General features: G+C 36.9%; 1 protein-coding gene across 4 annotated transcripts in view; it reads right to left on the reverse strand.

Moving 5' to 3' along the window:
* Positions 1-710: 710 nt before the first annotated feature.
* SOCS5 (suppressor of cytokine signaling 5) overlaps positions 711-22179 on the reverse strand; it is a 64420-nt gene continuing 42951 nt past the window's right edge. For 3 of the 4 annotated variants that reach the window (XM_028831620.2, XM_028831618.2, XM_028831619.2), the window contains one exon: positions 711-5321. In XM_028831620.2, the coding sequence (XP_028687453.1) occupies positions 3699-5309 (1611 nt within the window). In that variant the 5' untranslated portion in view covers positions 5310-5321 and the 3' untranslated portion in view covers positions 711-3698. The remainder of the gene's footprint in view (positions 5322-22179) is intronic. The other variant, NM_001266928.1, reaches the window with a different exon arrangement.

The raw sequence follows: 22179 nt of genomic DNA on the forward strand, positions 1-22179 counted from the left end.
CCCTGAGGTCAGGAGTTCAAGACCAGTCTGGTCAACATGGTGAAACCCCGTCACTACTAAAAATACAAAAATTAGCCGGCCGTGGTGGTGGGCACCTGTAATCCCAGCTGCTCAGTAGGCTGAGGCAGGAGAATCACTTGAACCTAGAAGGCACAGGTTGCAGTAAGCCAAGATCGGGCCACTGCACTCCAGCCTGGGTGACAAGAGTGAGACTCTTGTTACCAAAAAAAAAAAAAAAAAGAAAAAAAAAAGGAGGGTCCTGATTCAATCACAGGCTCTTTGGCTTGACTAAAAAGCAGTATTTGCTATAAAAATAAGAGATCTAAGACCAGTCTCAGTAAAACTTACCAAATTAGTGCTTAATGCTGAGAGAAAAGAAAGATTTGAAATAAACATAAATAGCAACCAGATCAAAATGTGAAATAAAAAAAATCTTAAGCTTTGGATTTTGTCAAATTCCAAATTCCAAAAAGCTTAAAATTCAAGTATCAGTTCTTATGGTTCCGGCCATTACAAACCTTATGTAAACATGAGAGCTAAAAACAGATTGGTGTGTGGAGAATGATTATAATGATTATTTGGGCCCAAGTTTTGTCTAAGAAACATAAATTTAATGATAATTCTTAGTAACTATTTAATCCAAGCTGTTTTGCTTCCAATATTTTGTACTGTGTTTAGCCAGAAAAGAAAATACAGATGAACGCTTTCTCTTTGTAAGGTGACTGTATTATAAACAAGGCTAAAGTAGCAAGACTAAACTTTTAGTGCAGATAATAAAATTTGAATAGTACAAGAATACTCTTCAGGTAGTATCTATAGGATAAGATCTCTAAATGTTTTTGTATCAGGTGGCAATGCCATCTAAAGTAATATTAACAACATAAATGTATATATGTGCATACATACACACACATATAGGCGAAGGGAGAGGGGTGGGTGTGTGTGTGTGTGTGTGTGTGTGTGTGTGGAAGAGAATGAAGAGAATGAGTAAGAATGGGTACAAATCAAAGCAACCTTTTCTTGGGTTAATTATTTCAACTATAAAGATGTATCTCAACTTCTAAAGAAATTCCTGGTTTGTATTTAAATGCACTTTAAAAAGACCATAACACACTCAAATTTAGTTGACAGGCTACAATGGGATTCAGAAAAGGACACAGTGAATATAGACTTAGGTGCAAGTTCATGCTGGTGATTTTTGTTTTTGAAAATGTAAGCCACTAATATTTTAAGAAAAAAATTTAAACCAAAAATTGCATATTATTATACACAAACTGAAACATAAGTGACTTTTAGCACAGTGTATACATGCTTACATAAACTCAAACACATTTAAAACAATTTCCATTTAACATATGAAAGTTTTGAAATACATAAAAGCATTAATACTTTCTATAAAACTACAGTTAGAACATCAATTTGCTACAAGCATATAAAAACATCAAGTGCTTTCTTGGAGTTTCAAGTTTCCTCTCTAAAACACAATCTTGCTCACATATATAGTCCTTTTCCAATAATCAGTATGAACTTTTTGTTTCTCAAGAGGTTTATTTTCCAGGTACATTATAAGCTCAAGAAAACAGACCCAACAATTATGCGATATAATTATGTCATAACAACTTAATTGCACATAATGCTTTAAAGTAGGTTTGGATGAAGTTCTCAAACACTTTGGTATATGATCTTCAGGGACTTTAATTAGAAACAACAGAAATTCTAAGTCCCTTCAATCCCCATTTTGCTTTAAAATGGACAAGTCTTTGGTTAAAGTTCTACATTTTGGGCATTTATTTTTAATTAAGATGGTCCCCAAACCAATAAATGGTACTGATGTATTACAAATTCACAAGACTTCATTTAACCTGCTTCTGATGCAGTGGGAGGTTACAGATACTCATTTACTATAATATGTCATTGGATAGTTTCAATCTTTCACTTATAAGCAGAGAAATCAAAAGATTTATTACTTCTCTGTCAGTTTTCTGTTATAACCTAAACTGTACAGTAATTTGCAGTAACTATACTGCTCCACAGTATATATAATTATGACTGATAAGATGTAGAGCATTAAATTTAGAGTTAGCTTATTTTGATAAGTCAATATTAGACTGTACAGTAAGTCTGCATTAACTATGAAAAGGTTGTTAGTTAATGCTTATTTAAAAACCCCAAACCATTCCATTTACAAGAGAAATTGTTGCAAATGTATAAAACAGCAGATATACAAGGAGAACACCAAACATACTTTATTAGCACAAAAAAAGCAGCCATAACAAGGCACAGCAAGCAGAAACATACATTAGCAGTCAAAGGGTTAGTGTTGCATACAAATATAGCTCTTCTTTTTTGTAGCCTTGGCAATAGCCATAGGGATGTAAAATAACATTCTGTAGCAGCAGGTAAGAAAACTATGGAGCACTCACCAGTGGTACAGAGCACATTAACAAGAAGACACAAGAATGGATTCGGCTACTGTAGTGCAAAATGTCTAGGACAGAACTGTAAATTCAGTTCAGTTACTAAGAAGCAAACACTAGAACTTGATATAACTTCCAAAAGAGCTCACTCAAGTAGTAGTACATATTATTCTAAGTGACAAAAAGGTGCTAAGTAAAGTTATTTACAGATATAATGGTTGTACAGTACCTTTTAAATCTGCAATTTAGGTTTCAGATTTTCCATTAAGAATTAACTGCACTGAAATTCTATAAATTATACTTAAGCAATTCAGCTATGAGAGTTTACAAAAAAGAGACAAATTCTGCCATCCAAATTATTAATTACAGTTCAACAATATCTCAACATCAGCAACCATTGTAGTTACTATTATCTGACTTGTTTGGGCATCTTCTAGTGTCATGTACTTCATGGTTCACAAAATCATCCTGGGCATAGGAACAGATCCAACTTTTAGGAAACAACAATTAGACTGCACATCAACTTAAAAAAAAGAAATCACACGCAAGACTACATTGCAGCAGCTATTCCAAACGCCTAAGTTAAAGCACTCATTTAAAAAATTAATACCTAGGGCCTTTCAATAAAATTCTACTACTAGCTTTGTAAGTCTGAAATTTTAAGAATGACTATTTAGAAAATCTGGTTTACTTAACAGTACCTTTTGCAGAAGAGAAAAGGCGTCTGATTATAAACTACATCAACACGTAAGTGAACTGCACTATGCCCTTGTGGCCAGAAAATTGCATTTTTTTCTAAAAGGAAGGCAGTCTTTTATTCTTTTTGGACTTCCAAAGCTTGATTTATAGTAACTACAAACATCACTATTTTTGGAAGGTTATAGAAAAACTCTTAGAAAAAATAATTTCAAACATTAGTCACACTGTTGAAATACTCATCCAATATTAATAATTTGTTCTTCAGTAAGAAATAGAATTCTTCATAACAAATGCCCCAGAGTTGCCTCACTCAAATACTACAGCCATTAAAAACCAAACTGTTAGCGAAATCGGCAAAATGTTTTTGTAGTCTTACTTAACACCTGTAGCTCTATCCTCTGGTGTTCCAATAGGCACCATGTTTATCTGAATAAGTAACAGCAGGTCGCATCTGACAGATACTAACACTAAGCTTACATACTGTATGAAAAAGCCTAACACTGCTACGTGTGCTTGCTATAGGTGTACTGTCTGATGCACATGAAAGCGGACCTAGTTAACACCCTTTGGGGACCGGAAAGTTTACTTTGCCTTGACTGGTTCTCGTTCTAACCAGCGAACTCTAACTTTTTGTTTATAATGATACTCTTTTAAAAAATCCTGTAACATTGAGGGTAGAGGGAGCCCATCAATTCCATCATACGTAGTGCACCTGCAGATTACCGCGCGACAGATATACTGCAGGCTAAAAGGAAAAGTCCTATTTAGTGATATAGTAAGCAATGGTTCAAAAAACATGCACGAACTGGGATCTTTATAATGTTCTAAAAGTCCTGTTACAGTGGAGGAGTGAAATACACAGGGGTCATGGGCATCGAAACTAAAGTTGTGATTCCACTGCTCAATTCGGGCATGCAGGGATCTGTTGTAGCGGCGGAAGCTCACAGAGAAGAGGTAGTCCTCTTGCGCAGAGTCCCTGAGCAAAAACGTGCCTTCAGGTTTCCCTTCGAGAAGGGCTTCTGCTTCATAACGGTCCATCACTCCCCAGTAACAGGGATTCCCTGTAATTTGAAGCAAATCAGGCACGAGGCAGTGTATGTAATCAATCTGTGTGTGGACTTTCCAAGCTCCCTGTCTGCTAACATGGGTATGGCTGTCTCCAGATATCTGACGCTGCTTCTGCCTCCGTGACTGCAAACACAGGGTGGTTGTATCCTCTTCCGAGTCACAATTAGCTTGTGGAATTGCAGAACTGTCCCCACTTATTTCAGTCATTCCAGGAGCTAACTTTGGTCCCAGTTTATATAATGGATTAACCTGTGCAGTAGCTTCAAATGTATGTATTTGTGCATTGGGAGGGGGATCAACCCCTTCTTCAATACTAAGCCGCCTTCTCTCTCTAAGCCTATCTTCTTCATCTTCTGTAGAAACCAAAGATGGATCAAATGTATCAAAAAATGTTGAATGTGGGCTCACAGGAGCTGTATGCTGTTTAATCAAATGCCATTTTTGGGCTAAATCTGAGCCAGCAGGAAATGGGCATTTCTCAAGCATTAATTCAGACAGATGGATTTTTCTTTTATTGGAAAAGAGAGGCTTTGACTGCTTGCTGTAAGTTCTCATGGGAAAACACAAGCCCACAGTATCCTGCAACCTCTGTCTCAGAGAGCGACTTCCTACAGTTCTGCTGGAAACACTGTCCATGTCGTGTACAGAACTTACGCCGTAGCGCCTCTCTCTCCTTTGAAGTCCACTTCGAGTTCTACCAAACTTCTTATCAGCATCCAATGAACTCTGGGTCTTTGTAGAACAGGAATGTTTTTTCTTCCCACCCCATGGAGCATGTCGAGAGTAGGAATCTCTTCGTGCAAGTCTTGTTCCTGGGGTAACACAAGAATCATTATCCTTTTCGATGCTTATTTCAACAATTTGAGGGATTTCTGTGGCACAATTTTGATTTCTCCTTGAAGAATTCTTTGAAGGGCTTAATCCCAGTTGTAAGGCAACATTTTCTCTTAAGGGACTGCTTTGTTGCTGAGGAGTTGAGTCTCCTATGCTGATGTTTTTCTCTCTGACAGACAAACATCTGTTGGAGTTCATGTCCACATTTTCACTACGGCTTCCTCCCTCATGACCGAAGAGATTCTGACACCTGTATTTGAAGTTATTCCACATTTTCCCCACTTTATCCATTGATTATAAAATCTAAAGACAAAACAGGAAAAAGAGAAAAATAAATTAATCAGAGTAGCATGTGAAGGTAGCTAAGGCAGTGCCCACGTCCCTTTCCATTCGGAATTTCAGTGATACTGGCCAAGAGTTCATCTACACTGCCCTGCTGAAGTGATGAGGTGTGTGTTCTATTGGGCAGCAGGAAGGCCACCGGGCCTTTTAGGCACTGACCTTGTTCAAGCCAGTCCTTACTTCCCATTTCCTTTCAGGCAGAATATTCTGAACTTAGGTGAAAGGAAATAAACACTCTTAAACTCTGGTTTCTTTTTGCCGTGCTTCAACCTGTCTCCTTAACTTGAATATTACAAAGGCAAAATATGTTCCATATTGTTGAAACACATTTGTATTCAACTTTTCAAAAGTTATAACCAGGACCACATTTTGTAACACATTAAAATTAGTTCAAAAACCTTTCATTAGTAGCAGTCTTCCCAATTTCACTTAACCAGTTCCTTGCAATTCTAAGGTTTACAGGTTCATCACTTGTGAAAAACCCGTATCTTCCCTCCCACCCTGTAATGCATCAAATTTATCCATGATTTTGAAGAAGCAGTTTGAGTAGAAAAGAAAGAAAAATAATGTAATGTTTAGGAAAGGTGTCTTTTTTTTTTTTCTTTTTTTTTTTTTTTTGAGAAGTCGTCTTGCTCTGTTGTCCAGGCTGGAGTGCAATGGTGAGATCTCGGCTCACTGCAACCTCCATCTCCCAGATTCAAATGATTCTCCTGCCTCGGCCTCCCGAGTAGCTGGGATTACAGGCATGCACCACCACTCCTGGCTAATTTTTGTATTTTTAGTAGAGATGGGATTTCACCATGTTGGTCAGGCTGGTCTTGAACTCCTGACCTCAGGTGATCCACTGGCCTTGGCCTTCCAAAGTGCTGGAATTACAGGTGTGAGCCACCATGCCCGGCCAGGAAAGGTGTCTTAAGCTTTCCAATTCTTAATCCTGGAAGAGTTTGGAAATTATAATAGAGTAATAGAAAGAAAGGCTATACTACTATAGTAATCACAAAAACAAAAACCAAAAACATACAATTTGGCATCTTCTTGTTCCTTAAAAAAAATCTAGGCTGGGCATGATGGCTCACACCTGTAATCCCAGCACATTGGGAGGCCGAGGCAGGTGGATCATGAGGTCAGGAGATCGAGACCATCCTGGCTAACACGGTGAAACTCTGTCTCTACTAAAAATACAAAACATTAGCCGGGCGTGGTGGTGGGCACCTGTAGTCCCAGCTACTCGGGAGGCTGAGGCAGGAGAATGGCATGAACCTGGGAAGCAGAGTTTGCATTGAGCCAAGATTGCGCCACTGCAGTCCAGCTTGGGTGACAGAGCGAGACTCTGTCTCAAAAAAAAAAAGAAAAAAAAAACTAAAGCAGTGTATGACACTTTACAAATAAATTCTTTTAAGACTACAATATCAACAGGCACACTGTCTAGTTCAGTAACTACAAATCAACATTAGAAGAAATGGAAAAACCTAAACTTAAAATTCAATTGGTTTTGTCACATTATGATAGCAGAAAACTTTGGCTGATCTTGAACTTTGACTAGTTATTTTTGTCATAAACTCTTATATTTTCAAGAAGTTGACTATGAATAAGAGAATAACAGATAATAAACTTTCTTAGAATGAACTGTAGGTCTTCCCATTAGTTTCTCACAGAAAGGGCTCTTGACTAATGGAAACACAACATAGAAAATTAATATCCATGATATCATAAAATGTACTTTCAGATGATTTAATTCTTTATTAAAAGCACACTGTCAGGCACATATGAAGTTTGCACGGTAGTTGGCATCTATTATAATAAAATGTATTAGACAGAACTGTTAAATCTCAGCAAAGTCTATTTTAGAACACGGCCTCCTCTGTCTTGCAAAAATCTTTCTCGTAAGCCTTTTTATGAGGTTTATGCCATTTGAACTTCACGTGCCTTGTTATCATTTATTCTTCTTCTTAAATTAAGATTTCAGTTCCTTGCCCATAGTCCTGTTAATACAGCCGAATTCCTGCCATATTCTTGGTGACTCCATTGTCTTTGTAGATGTTCTCTTCCAATATCCTAGCCCCTTTCTATCCTGGTTTCTTCTCATTTATTTTAAAGTTAGTTTTTATTTTTACCTAATTCACATATTTGTAGTTTGAAGGTCAAATACCACCACAAGACTCTTAACAAAAAATAGCACCACCACCCACCATGTGACTACTAGAAAATTTAAAATTAACATGTGACTCAGGTTACATTTGTATTGAACATTACTGATGTACAGCAAGGGCCGGCAAACCAAAGTCTGAAGGCCAAATCTGGCCCCTGGCCTGTTTTTGAAAGGATCCCAGCTCAGAAAAATTTTTACATTTTTAAAGGGATTAAAAAAACATACACACACAAAGAACATTTGACAGAGACCACATGTAGTCTGCAAAGCCTAAAATATTTTCTATTTAGCCCCTTTCAGAAAAAGTTTACTGACCCTACTCTACCTATTTGAGATAAACCACATCACTCTAGACACTAGAAGAGCCGTATTCAAGAAGTTCAAGAATTTAACTCTCTTCTCTGTGTTTATAAATTTTGTAGCTATCTAAAGATACTTCTCTGACAAGCAAATTATACCCAAAAAATAACTTTTAAAAAGTGACCTAACCTAAAACCACTCATCTCTTTATATAGCTCTTTATAAGTTGTATGAATTAGTATGATACGCAGAGAACATCTGCACTTGCCAAGGCACAAAAGGCAGTTTCTAACACTGAACCCTCCGGTTCAGTTTCACAGAGCATGAAATTTAGTTATTTCTGTATTCTTATTCTGGAGCATGTTATCAGATTGTATCTCACTCCATGGAGAAAGACAGTTGATTTTTCTTGACATGTGAAATGTGATGTGGGCAGTTTTAATACCAGGAAGGAAAAAATACTGACAGTAATTCATAGACTAGTCGACATAACAATCAGGAAGGCATTTCAACTATCTTGGTATTAACAATGTCAGATTCAAAGCTCTTTTGTTTGTTTTGTTAAATTTTTAGAAATGTGTTTAGGACAGAGCTGAAACCCTTTGAAATCTAAATTACAACTCTATTACTTTATGGTTTTATATAAAATTATACAGGGCTAAAAAGAGTGTAAAATTTCAATTGCACTGATTCTAGAATAAAAGTTTATCATCCATTACAATCTCTTAGATTTCTATACATGCTTAGCTATTTGAAAACTATCCAAAGCAAATTTCTAAAAAGTTATTCTTTCCCCCAAAGAATAATAATTTAAAACTGATTTTATAATGCTTTTGGAAGTTAAATAGCTTTTGTTGAAAAATTATATTTAACTGGATAAGCTACAAATTAGAATTATGGAAAATTAGGTCAAATTCCATCACTAAATTTACATATATAAAAATGAAATAGTACAGTCAATGGCCCTTCTTAATGCCAAGTAGCATCTATTATAAAATTTACACAAAACAAAATAATTGAAATAGTTCCCAGGAGTTTATTTCAATGGGACTTAACCCATGCTTTATGAGAAATAAATTAAGTTTAATGTGCTTTAAGAATACAGTGAGAGAGAACTATTAAACTTACATAACAGTTATATTCTTAAAATATACAGTTATAACATAACAGTTATATTCTTAACGTTGAATGCCATAAAGAGGAAGAATGTGACAACTCAAATCCTTCCTCTTCTTCAGTCTATCTAGACTTCTTAGCCATAACACCTTTCCATTAGAAAGTCCTTCAGTTACAGTAACAAAAATTGGGACAGGTAGACTGATTAAAAGTATTTCTGTATCAAATTCAGGCACAAGAGGCAGTTTAGGAGACAAGTTCTGATTGATATTTTGGTGGCATTTCGATAATTTTTAGAAAAAGAGAATACATTTGACAGTAAAACTGACCCAGAATTTCAGGAATGTGTGGCTGTCATAGCTATAGCTTCTTAAAAGAATCTAAGAATCACCTGGCTTTTTAAACATGATTTATTTTTGATTGTTATTTACACATCATATTGTGACATGATCAATTATTATCTAATTGAATGGCCATTTATCCTTTATACTGTTATTTAATATTAGGTTGAACTATATAAAATTGCTACTTTGTGGGTAAAACATAAACATATAATTCAACCTCAGAGTTACACTATTACAGTGTACATAATATGTTAATGCAGTAGACCATGTACACTCAAAAAAAAAGGTCGAGCCCTCTAATCTAGCATACCCAGACACTTCTGGTTCCTAGCAGTGAGTTACACTTTTAGTTGTGTTTGGTTCCAAATCTGTTCATACCATTTATATTACTGTAACTGTGTGATTTAATTAAATGTCAAGTAACGTAATGAAGTATGGAAGAGTGGGGAGTTTTATAAAGTTAAATGACTCTGAAATACTCAATAAAAGTGAAATACTTACGCTGCTGAATTAGGTATAGGCCAAGAAAATAGTTCAAAGAAATGGAAAAAATATTGCAAAGATCTATAAGGATTCTAAACTAAGAATTCATCTGAAGAGCCTAAATTCTTGTTCTACTTAAAAAACCCAAACTGGAATCTTACATGATACATTATGGGCATGGCTTCCCCAACACAGATAATATGGATCTACAACAAGTAGACCTACTCTGAAAGAAAAGGCCTTGGCTCCTTCAGAGGTGTTTGAACTGGAGCAACCCCATCTTGAATAGGGCCTGGGTAACATGAGGCTGAGACCTACTGGGCTGCATTCCTAGGAGGTTAGGCATTCTAAGTCACAGGATAAGACAGGAGGCTGGCACAAGATACAGGTCACAAAGCCCCTTGATAAAACACGATTGTGGTAAGGAAACCAGCTAAAACCCACCAAAACAAGATGACAACCGAAGTAACCTCTGGTTGTCCTCACTGCTCATTATACATTAATTATAATGCATTAGCATGTTAAAAGACATTCCCACCAGCACCATGACAGTTTATAAATGCCAGGGCAATGTCGGGGAAGTTACCTTACATGGTCTAAAAAGGGGAGGAACCCTCAGTTCCAGGAATTGCCCACCCCGTTCCTGGAAAACTCATGAATAACCCACCCCTGTTTAGCATATAATCAAGAAATACCATAAGTATACTCAGTCAAGCAGCCCATGCTGCTGCTCTGCCTATGGAGTAACCATTATTTTATTCCTTTGCTTTCTTAATAAACTTGCTTTCTCTTTTCTATATTGACTCACCCTGAATTCTTTCTTGTGCAAGGTCCAAGAACCCTCTCTTGGGGTCTGGATCAAACCCCTTTCCAATAACAGCTCCTTAATCAAAAGACTGGCAAATGAACATAATTATATTCTTAAAATTAGAATAAACTAAGGTATGTATCCCTTCTATGATTTATTGCTTTATTAGACTTTATAGACAACTAGTTCTGACTGAATCAGATAAGAGGCCTTCTTCAAGAATCATAATTAAAATTTATAGTAGTAGTACCAGGATTGAGTAGCAAGTAACAAAGTCCTAAAGATAACAGGGAAACGTGACCTAGTTTCAGGGTTGGGGAGCAAGGAAGACTTTTCTGAGGAGGTGATATTTCAAAATTTTATCCTGAAGGATAAGAAGAATCAGGACAATGTTCTATAGGCAGAGGGAACAGCATTTGCAAAGGCCCTGAAGCAGGAATGAGCATGGCATGAACAATGGCTGAAGTTAACACAACCCAGTGAGTGAGGGGAAGTGTGTCAAGATGAAGTCGGAGAGGTAGGCCTCATAATCCGTGATAAGAGAGCAAGGGTGGATGCTGATATGGCACTGAAGACTACCGCAGGAGTCCAAGTAAGCACCCGACTAGGATGGTGACAGTAGAGATGGCTATGAGATGTTCAGATGTCAAATCTATAGGATTGAAGATCAATTGAAAATGAGAAATGAGGAGAGACTGATGTCGCAAATGACACTAGGAGTCTAGCTTAGGCAAATAGATGAATAGAGATGCTGTTTCAGAGAGAGAAAACATGAAATAAAACAGTTTTGTCAGGTAGGGGTTTGAAGAGAGTCAACAAATTGAATTTTTAAAATGTTGCTGTTGTGACTGTCATGGAGATATGTAAGTAAATGCTAATTAGTCCATTAGTATACATTCATATAATGGAGCACTAGGTAGCAGAAATGATCAACTACAGCTACCTGCATCAATATAAAATGTAACACTCAAAACATAATGCTTAGAGGAAGAAATTATAAGAGATGAATATATCCATTATGAAACAATTTACCTTTTAAACAAGCAAATCCGCAAATATATTGTTTAGGTATACATACATATATAATAAAGATACAAAAGCAAGGGGATGTCAGCAAAGTTAGGATAATGGTTGCCTATTACGGGGAAGGGTAGAGAATTAGAAGAGGCACTCAGAGGCTTCTAAAACAGCAGTCCCCAACCTTTTTGGCACCAGGGACTGGTTTCATGGAAGAAGGTTTCAGGATGAAACTGTTCCACCTCGTATCATCAGGCATTAGTTAAGATTCTCATAAGGAACATGCAACCTAGATCCCCTGTGCGCAGCTCACAACAGGGATGAATCCTATGAGCATCTAATGCTGCCGCTGATTGGACAAGGAGGTAGAGCTCAGGTGGTAATGCCCACTTGCTGAAAAAAAACATAGATTAAACAACAACAACAACAACAAAACACTGAACTACATAGGTTTCTCTAATGTGGTGCAGGGCTCAGCAAACATTTTCTCTAAAGGGCCAGACAGTAAATGTTTTTTTTTTTTTTTTTAATTTATTATTATTATTATACTTTAAGTTCTAGGGTACATGTGCATAACGTGCAGGTTTGTTACATATGTATACTTGTGCCATGTTGCTGTGCTGTACCCATCAACTCGTCAGCACCCATCAACTTGTCATTTACATCAGGCATAACTTCCAATGCAATCCCTCCCCCCTCCCCCCTCCCCATGATAGGCCCTGGTGTGTGATGTTCCCCTTCCCGAGTCCAAGTGATCTCATTGTTCAGTTCCCACCTATGAGTGAGAACATGCGGTGTTTGGTTTTCTGTTCTTGTGATAGTTTGCTAAGAATGATGGTTTCCAGCTGCATCCATGTCCCTACAAAGGACACAAACTCACCCTTTTTTATGGCTGCATAGTATTCCATGGTGTATATGTGCCACATTTTCTTAATCCAGTCTGTCACTTATGGACATTTGGGTTGATTCCAAGTCTTTGCTATTGTGAATAGTGCCGCAATAAACATACGTGTGCATGTGTCTTTATAGCAGCATGATTTATAATCCTTTGGGTATATACCCAGTAATGGGATGGCTGGGTCATATGGTACATCTAGTTCTAGATCTTTGAGGAATTGCCATACTGTTTTCCATAATGGTTGAACTAGTTTACAATCCCACCAACAGTGTAAAAGTGTTCCTATTTCTCCACATCGGGCCACACAGTCTCTATGGCAACTACTGAACTCTGCCACTGTGGCCTGAATGCAGCCATAGGCGACATGCAAGTGAATAAGCATAGCTGCATGTCAATATAACTTTACTTATGGTCAGTGAAACTTAAATTTCATATAATTTTTCCCTTGTCACAAAATATTATTCTTCTGATTTTCATTAACCATTTAAAAATGTAAAATCCATTCTTAGTTCATGGTGGGCTGTACAAAAACAAGTGGTGGGCTAGATTTTGCCCATTCGCCATAGTCTGCCAACCCCTGATGTACTACATAAAACATTTAAGATTATGTTTACCAAATCTAACAGTCATTCTATGGAACAGTTTGAAGATCAGTACTCTAAGAAGATGATCTTAAGTGCATAAAGTAAATGGATGATCAGTAGGGCATAAAGTGATAAAATAGAAAACTTTCTTAGAAAAATAGTACACACACAGAATAACTAAAATACTCCAGAAATACTTTTAAAAATCTAACCCTCATTTTAAGTCCCACCACCTAGAGATAATCACTGTTAATATTTTGGTGAGTATCTTTCCACATTTTCTCTTTTATGCAAAACCTGTACATAATCTTCTCTTACAATAACAATAAAAAAAAAAACTCTTCCATGTCTGTGTCTACATTCCTTTTTATTTCTTATAAAGTGTATTTTGTTTTTAAGTAAACTATGTCAGAGATGGAATCAGGCTAGCAAAAGAGATAAACCTCTGGCAATTACATTTTTTAACAGTAAATCTAAGAGTCTTTGAAGTAAGTAATCAAAGAAATAAAACTCTGGAAAAAAGCTGAATCTTGAAAAAAGAGAGTAATAATGATGATAGTAATGGCTGTGATGACAATTTACATTATTGGGGGCTAACAATGTACCAGACTCTGACATAAGCATTTTACTTCTCCCAACAACCCTACGAGTAATAATTATCTCAATTTTATAGATGTAGAAACCTATACATCTGAGAGATTAATAACAACTTGGACTTCAATTTCTTCTATTATTATTTAGTCTATTCAGCTTCTCTCCTCGTTAGTCAATTTTAAAATTGTATATTAATTCTTCTAAGTCCAAGTACTATAGTGTCATTAAGTTGTTTAAAACTTCAGAGAATACATCATTTCCATATTTTGAATTATTGGAGAGCATAAAAAGATGGAATATATCTCAAATTATTATACAAACTCAGCATCACTCCAACATGAAAATTTGACAGAGGTAGCACATGCAGACTCAAAAGAAAATTTCTAGCTTATTCCATTTTAATTGTAATGAAACAATACTCTGACCAAAAGAATCTCAAGTATATTCATGGGCCTACCAACAATGTTTTGGTATCTCTACTCTATATGCCTATCAACTATTAAACCCACAACCCTTTGTGTAGGCCTGTATACCACTCAGAAATGTTCTGGTACTATTGTAACAAATGGTTCTATATTAATAAATTCTACTGCTTCTCTGAATACTACTTATATGATCAGTTAAGAATGTATTTTGTAATCATATGCCTAATTTCAAGGGATGGAGTTTAATAAGTTCTTATATTTTTCTCTGTACATTAATATAGTGGTCCATTTTTAAAAAGAAGACACAGAACCAAATTAAGAGTCATGTGTTATATAGTCCCTACAATCCTACTCTCCAAAAAAGACAATTTTAGGGCTATTTCTTTCTCTAATTAAAAAAAAAAAAAGTATTTAATTTTACATTTCCAGTTCCTAAGTTTTATCCATCCACACAATTCTAACTTCTAGTATCATGTAGGAGGACGCACCAGGCCTAGCAGAAATCCTATTCTTAAGCCCAAATCTCTTGTAAGATACTGCCTATGCTTTGCTTAGGGCACCAGAATGAAAAGCGGACAGACAATGAAATAATCAAACACTTGGGAGGCAGGAGCAGAAAGGATGAATTCCAGTATTACCGTTTAAGAATGCTAGAACCTTGAATGTCTTTCTTCGTATTTCTGAACCTAAATTTGCCCCTTGGTACAATGAGGATAACATCTACCTTATGGTTTGGATGTGACGATAGAAATAATATACATAAAATGCTTGGCTCGTAGGAGACCCTCAAAAGACAGAGAGGTTTTAAAAATGTTACCAGCATCTAGCATCTTCAGCTTTTCTCTCTTTTAAACATTATCTAGCATCTTCAGCTTTTCTCTCTTTTAAAAAACACTTCTTTCAGTTCTTCTGGATCATGCCACAAATGTCATTTTCCTATGTACAGTATCTGCCACAGTGAAAGTTCTATCCATGACTCCAACTTTCACATCATAGCCTAAGAAACGCTATGGAGATTTTCTTATATAATATATCTTATATAATATACTAACAAATATACCATTCATTGAAATGTTTCTTCACTGACTCTACAGCTCATCCACAAAAACTAATGATAGCTAATCTCTGCAGTACTGGGTAAGGTCCAGGAACACAGTCCTTATTCATTTGGAGGGGCTTCTGATTCCTTTTTAGTCTATAAAACACTACCACAATTTAAATTTTGCTCTATAGATACCATACACTAGAGAAGCCTAAAATCCTAATAAGTTATGCTTCATGTTCTTATATAATATATCTTATATAATATACTAACAAATATACCATTCATTGAAATGTTTCTTATTTGGCCAGCATTGCTGGCAGACTGGTATAACACAAATAACATAAGCCTTAGATTTAGCAGGACCTAAAATCAAATTCAAGCTCTCGCTAGCTGTGTAAGAGACCTAAGTCTTGGCCTTTCCAGGATAACATGACATAAGGTAAGAACAACTAAGCACATATAATAGGGCCTCAAAAATGATAGCTTCTGATATACAACCAATCCAAAGCATGTTAATTCATGTTAGTGACAGTAGCAAAAAGTAAGGCTATTTTATGCTTAGGGAAAGATTATTGCTGAGTCAGTTCTGCATTGATATCCCACCTCCAGGGAGACTACTTCTGTTAGCAAACCAACTTAGTAAAGTAAATAACATTTTACTCAGCTTTATAACCAAATGTGACTAGTACTGTCAGCACTGCCTCTACTGATCATGCTTACTACAGCACAGGGCATCAATGCTTCCTACAAATCTCCCTTAACATAAAAGGTAGTTAAATATAAACAAAAAATCCAACAAAGTAAAACAACTCTCAGTTGAGGAATTTAGTAGATAGCTTAATCCAGCAAAGAGTCTCTGATTGGGGGAACTACCTAACAGTGAGCTCATTATGATCCTGCTAATAATTTACAAATAATATTCAGTTACCAATGGTAAGTGAGCAAATGGAATCTGCACCACTTCCTTCTCTAGGGAAGATAACCATTTTATAACCCCAGCAGTTTAAATCAAGTATCACAAGAAATACAAAGACTCTAAGGACTAAAATAAAATAATGTTTTGATAATAACAACTTTTTTACTTTTTATCTAAAACTGTTTAGAATACATTTACTAATCTTTAACAAACTTAAAGATACTACTGTCTCCTATGCCAACTTTTAGCTCTAAAAAAAAACTAATGGAAAATAATTTGACAACTTGTAATGAATCCAAGAAAGAAAAAAAAAGAAAGAAACCAATCAGGACAATGTGCACCCCTTTTTGGATCTACCTTCCCTGACACCATAAAAAAAAGGAAAATTTGTCCAGACACAGTGGCTCATGCTTACAATCCCAACACTTTTGGAGGCCGAGGCAGGAGGATCACTTGAGCCCAGGAGTTTAAGATCAGCCTGAGCAACACAGAGAGACCTTGTTTCTACAAAAAATTTTCTAAAATTAGCCAGGCCAGGTGGCACGCATCTGTGGTCCCAGCGACTCAGGAGGCTGAGGTGGGAAGATTGCTGGAACCTGGGAGGCTGAGGCTGCAGTGAGCCAAGATCGCACCACTGCACAACAGCCTGGGTGACAGAGTGAGACTATGTCTCAAAAAAAAAAAAAAAAAGAGAAAAGACAATAATGTAAACATCTTAAAATTAGTCTTTAGAAGGATATTTGAGAAGGGTATCAGGAGAAGTAAAGGCAAATAAGGATAACTTTTAATCATGTAAGAAAACAAATGTAAAGAGAAGCATGTTGAACAAAATCAACTAGAAACTTCAAGTAATACAGTTTAGTTTTGGTTTTACCAATTAGCATGTAACATACAAATTTAGTTTTTAGAAGTAGGACAATCAAGAAATCTTTAGTTTATTAACAACTAAAATTAAACATAACCTATCAAAAGCTGAGAAGCTGAAAAGATTTTTAAAATATTCATTTTAACATTTGCTGAGTACCACATGTGGTCAACATGATGATAAAGTTCAAGCTCTCAGATGTGAATATTTAAAGCTCTTTCTCTATGTCTATTTACTCTAAATTCACCTTCGATTTAAGCAAACTTTATTTGCTAGATACCAAGTGCATACTTAGAAACTGCAAATTAGAAGGGCTGGGGATGTGGTAATAGAGGAGCACTACATGTAAGTACAATGACCACAGCAAGAGAAGACCAAAGAAACCTTAAAAAGTGTAACAGTCCAGGGCCACAGACTACATGGACACATTATGCAAGAATAAAAAAGGGAACACATGGAGACATAAAGATTTAAAAGATAAAAGACCAGTTGGGCACAGTGGCTCATGCCTGTAATTTTTAGCACTTTGGGAGGCCAAGGCAGGCAGATCGCTTGAGCCCAGGAGTTTGAGACCAGCCTGGGCAACAAGGCAAAACCCTACCTCTATATACAAAAGTTAGCCAGGTGTGGTGGTGTGTGCGTGTGGTCCCAGTTACTCTGGAGGCTGAGGTGGGAGGATCACTTGAGCCCAGGAGGTCAAGGCTGCAGTGAGTTGTGTCTGTACCACTGCACTCCAGCCTGGCCAACAGAGCAAAACCCTGTCTCAAAAAAAAAAAAAAAAGTAAGAGACCAAGACCACTAAGCAAATAAATTTAAAAAGTAAAAAGAAATGACTAGATTTTTAGAAAAACATAAATTGCCAAAACTGACTCAAGAAGAAATTAAAAATCAAAAGCCGTTAAAGACTTTGAAACAGTAATTAAAATCCTTGCTGAAGGAAAACGCCAGCCTATGCAAAGTGTTCCAGGCAGAAGAAACAATTCTGTCTAGCAACCTTGATGTGTAATCACTGATGGCCAGAACAAGAGATCAAAGGACATGCAACAGCCAGCTCAATAAGGCAAGAAAAAGGAATAAAGTCATGCAAATTGGAAGAGAAAATAAAACTCCATTTTCTGATGACACAATTGTCTACACAGAAAACCCTAAGGAATCTTAAGAAAGAAAAGTAAATTTTGCAGTTTAGTAGGGTCACAGGATATAAGATCAACACACAAAAATCAATTACATAACTATATGCCATACTAACAACAAACATGTAGAAACCAAAATTAAAAGAGATGCAACAAAAAAATGTAAAGGAGACGGGCTGATGGGATATTTCTTTCTTTCTTTTTTTTTTTTTTGAGACAGCATCTCGCTCTGTCACCCAGGCTGGAGTGCAGTGGCGTGATCTCGGCTCACTGCAAGCTCTGCCTCCCGGGTTCACGCCATTCTCCTGCCTCAGCCTCCCGAATAGCTGGGACTACAGGCGCCCGCCACCACGCCCAGCTAGTTTTGTATTTTTAGTAGAGACGGGGTTTCACCGTGTTAGCCAGGATGGTCTCCATCTCCTGAACTCGTGATCCGCTCGCCTTGGCCTCCCAAAGTGCTGGGATTACAGGCGTGAACCACCGCGCCTGGCCCTGATGGAACATTGCTATACTCCAAAGGAGAAGATTCAAATGGCAAGAGAGAAAACATGCTAGATATCCTAGAGTTACCACTGTCTTTGTACTTACTCTGGGGAGTGGTGAATAATAAGAATGTGGGTCTATAGTCTACTTCACAGCCATATCAGGCCTATCCCTCCTCTCTATCTCCACTGCCCCCTAACAGGTTCAGTCTTCATCATTTGCATGGATGAATCAGATGCCTAAAGAGTCTACCTTTCTCCACTCTCACTCCCTTCTGGAGCATCCTTCATAATATTGATCCCAGGATTTCAAGCATCAAAAAAAAAAAAAAAAAAAAAAATCAAAGTGCTCTGTGTCTGGCTACTTCCTCCACCCTTTAAAAACTGGGAAGAAAAAGTACAGCAAAACAACAGTTAAGGGTACTATAATTTAGGAATATTAAGATAATATAGCTGGAATTATGCCATCTGGAGAATGAAGGTGATCAAATGGTTGTTTTTACATATACAGAGACTCTTTCTTTAAAAAGAGGAATTCTGACTGACCACTCTTTGATCCTTCTAAAGACCAAAGACAAAGAAACTCTCAGGAAAAAATTAACTTTAAAATGATTAAAAATGTAAACAAACAACCAAAAGAGATTTGTGAAGAGTCTTTCACGGGAAATGTTAAAGAGGATAAACAACGCTCTGTCTCTAGCCAGCCCAGGTAGTCCTTCCTCTACACGCAACTCAATTAACCTCAAAGATCTGTGATTTTTCTTTTAATATCAGAATTTTAAAAATAAGCAGAGTACTCCACAAATGGAATCAAGTTATTTAAGGTCTAACATAGCATAACAGTTACAACTAATTTTGATCATACTACTCTCCAATTAAATTAAAATCCTAATGTATAATACTGAGTTATTTAAATAGTCTCATACTCCACAGCTGGACATGTTTTTGATCAGGTACAAATTTATGTTCAATTTAAACAATGTAAATGCAGTGTCAGATACAAAAATATGTAATCAAAGAAATGCTGTTCTTCCAATACAAACTTTCCCTTTCCTGTCTCCCCCTAAAATAACTTCCTACACAGTTTAAGGTATAGTCATTTCCCATAAACATGGCTTAAGATTTGAGACTTCTTTTGCAGATAAAGAAAAGGAGGTTTAAACAGTCTCAAAGATAAACTGAGTAGTTTAAAGCAGAATTCTCAATATTCTTTGATAAGGATGTAGTGCTTCATTAATATCCCCAAAATTCTTAGACATTCTCTGAGATGTGAAATGAATTAACACTTACTATTAACTTAAACAGTTCGCATCATAATTGTTTGAAGTGTAGTGGGTAAAAACCCTTTCTTATTGCTTGCAGGTCAATCCTGGAAATCCACTTAAATGGGATGATTCTACATCTTGTTATATAGATTTTCTAATTTTCACAATAAAATGTAAAACTTTCCAGGGGAAATACTTAGATCTAGTATGGATGAACCATTCCACAACTATTTCCCAAGTACTAAATAGAAATCACAAATACACGTAAAATAAAATCAGGTCAAAAATCTTGATTACGGCAGGGGATGGCGGCTCATGCACGTAATCCCTGCACTTTGGGAGGCCGAGGTGGGTGGATCACCTGAGGTCATGAGTTCAAGACCAGCCTGACTAACATGGTAAAACCCCATTTCTACTAAAAATACAAAAAATTAGTGGGCATGGGGGTGCACGCCTGTAATCCCAGCTACTCGGGAGGCTGAGGCAGGAGAATCACTTGAACCTGGGAGGCGGAGGTTGCAGTAAGCCAAGCTTGCACCATTGCACTCCAGCTTGGGCAACAAGAGCAAAACTCCCTCTCAAAAAAAAAAAAAAAAAAAAAAAAAAAAAAAAAAAAAAATCTTGATTATTATTTTGAAATAACTAGTTTGGGACTATCTCACCACCCACACTGATTTTCTATGTTCTATCCATTATCAAATTACTTCACCAGAAATATATATATATGTGGTTTGTATTATTTTGGCTCCCTACACAAATACTATACCAGAATTACAACTTAACGTTATGCTCTCAACTTCTTAAGAGTTTATCAAATAAGTGGTCTTGTATTATTCCAGGTTCTATAAAAATGGTACAAAGGGCTGGGTGCAGTGGCTCATGCCTGTAATCCCAGAACTCTGGGAGGCAGAGGTGGCTGGACCACTTGAGGTCAGGAGTTCATGACCAGCCTGACCAACATGGTGAAACCCCATCTCTACTAAAAATACAAAAGTTAGCCGGGTGTGGTGGCGCACGCCTGTAATCCCAGCTACTCGGAGGCTGAGGGAGGAGAATCGCTTGATCCCGGAAGGAGGAGACTGCAGTGAGCCGAGATTGCACCACTGCACTCTAGCCTGGGCAACAGAGTGAGACTCCTTCTCAAAAAAAAAAAAAAAGTATCAAAGACATCACCCCTGATATAAACACCTACACAAAAATTTCCTCTTTGACTTTACTGCCAAGGTTTCTCTTTAAAAAACTGATATGCTTCCTTTATGCAGAAAATTGAGAAAAATACAACTCATTGTGTTTCTCCTTTTTCTCCTATTACCAACAGAAAATACAAATGGAAGGTCTTTGCTTAAATTTCTGATATATTTGGAGATGCCCCCCAGTTCCTTGTATGACTTTTAATCAATCATCATTATACTAAATATTCGAGTATACGTATGTCTGCCAGAAGCATATGAACCATCTTGAGTAGGGGTTGGGTAAAATGAGGCTGAGACCTACTGGGCTGTATTCCTAGACAGTGAAGGCATTCTAAGTCACAGGATGAGATAGGAGGTCAGCACAAAATATAGGTCATAAAGACCTTGCTGATAACAGACTGCATTACAGAAGCCAGCCAAAACCCCCGAAAACCAAGAAGGCCACAAGAGTGACCTCTGGTTATCCTTACTGTTACACTCCCATCAGCACCATGACAGTTTACAAATGCCATGGTAAAGTCAGGAAGCTACCCTATATGGTCTAAAAAGTGGAGGCATGAATAATCTACCCCTTGTTTAGTGTATCATTAAGAAATAACCATAAAAATGGGCAATCAGCAGCTCACAGGGCCACTCTATGGAATAGCCATTCTTTTATTCCTTTACTTTCCTAATAAACTTGCTTTCACTTTACTCTATGGACCCACCCTGAATTCTTCTTTGCGCGAGATCCAAGAACCTTCTCTTGGGTCTGTATCAGGACCCCTTTCCTGTAACATGTTGATTATACATACACACACACACACATATATAAAATAGATATATATATATATGTGTGTGTGTCTATATATATAAAATAAATACAAATTTTATACAGTGATGGGCAGATATATATATAGTGGAGGGAGGGAGGAAGTAGACGAAAAACTTATAAAAAGTGAACAGTCAAGTTTTCTGAAACTAAAAAACTATACTTTGGGGCCTAAAATTGAGTAATCTCAAATGTTCCCATAAGATGAATGGGTAAGAATTTCAACGGATTATAAAAACATAAACCTACCATTAAAACGTAGTAAACAGGCTGGGCGCGGCAGCTCATGCCTGTAATCCCAGCACTTTGGGAGGCCGAGGTGGGCAGATCACAAGGTCAAGAGTTCGAGACTAGCCTGGCCATCATGGTGAAACCCCGTGTCTCTACTAAA

The sequence above is a fragment of the Macaca mulatta genome, chromosome 13 (genome assembly GCF_049350105.2).
Source record: "Macaca mulatta isolate MMU2019108-1 chromosome 13, T2T-MMU8v2.0, whole genome shotgun sequence".
NCBI classification, from domain to species: domain Eukaryota; kingdom Metazoa; phylum Chordata; class Mammalia; order Primates; family Cercopithecidae; genus Macaca; species Macaca mulatta.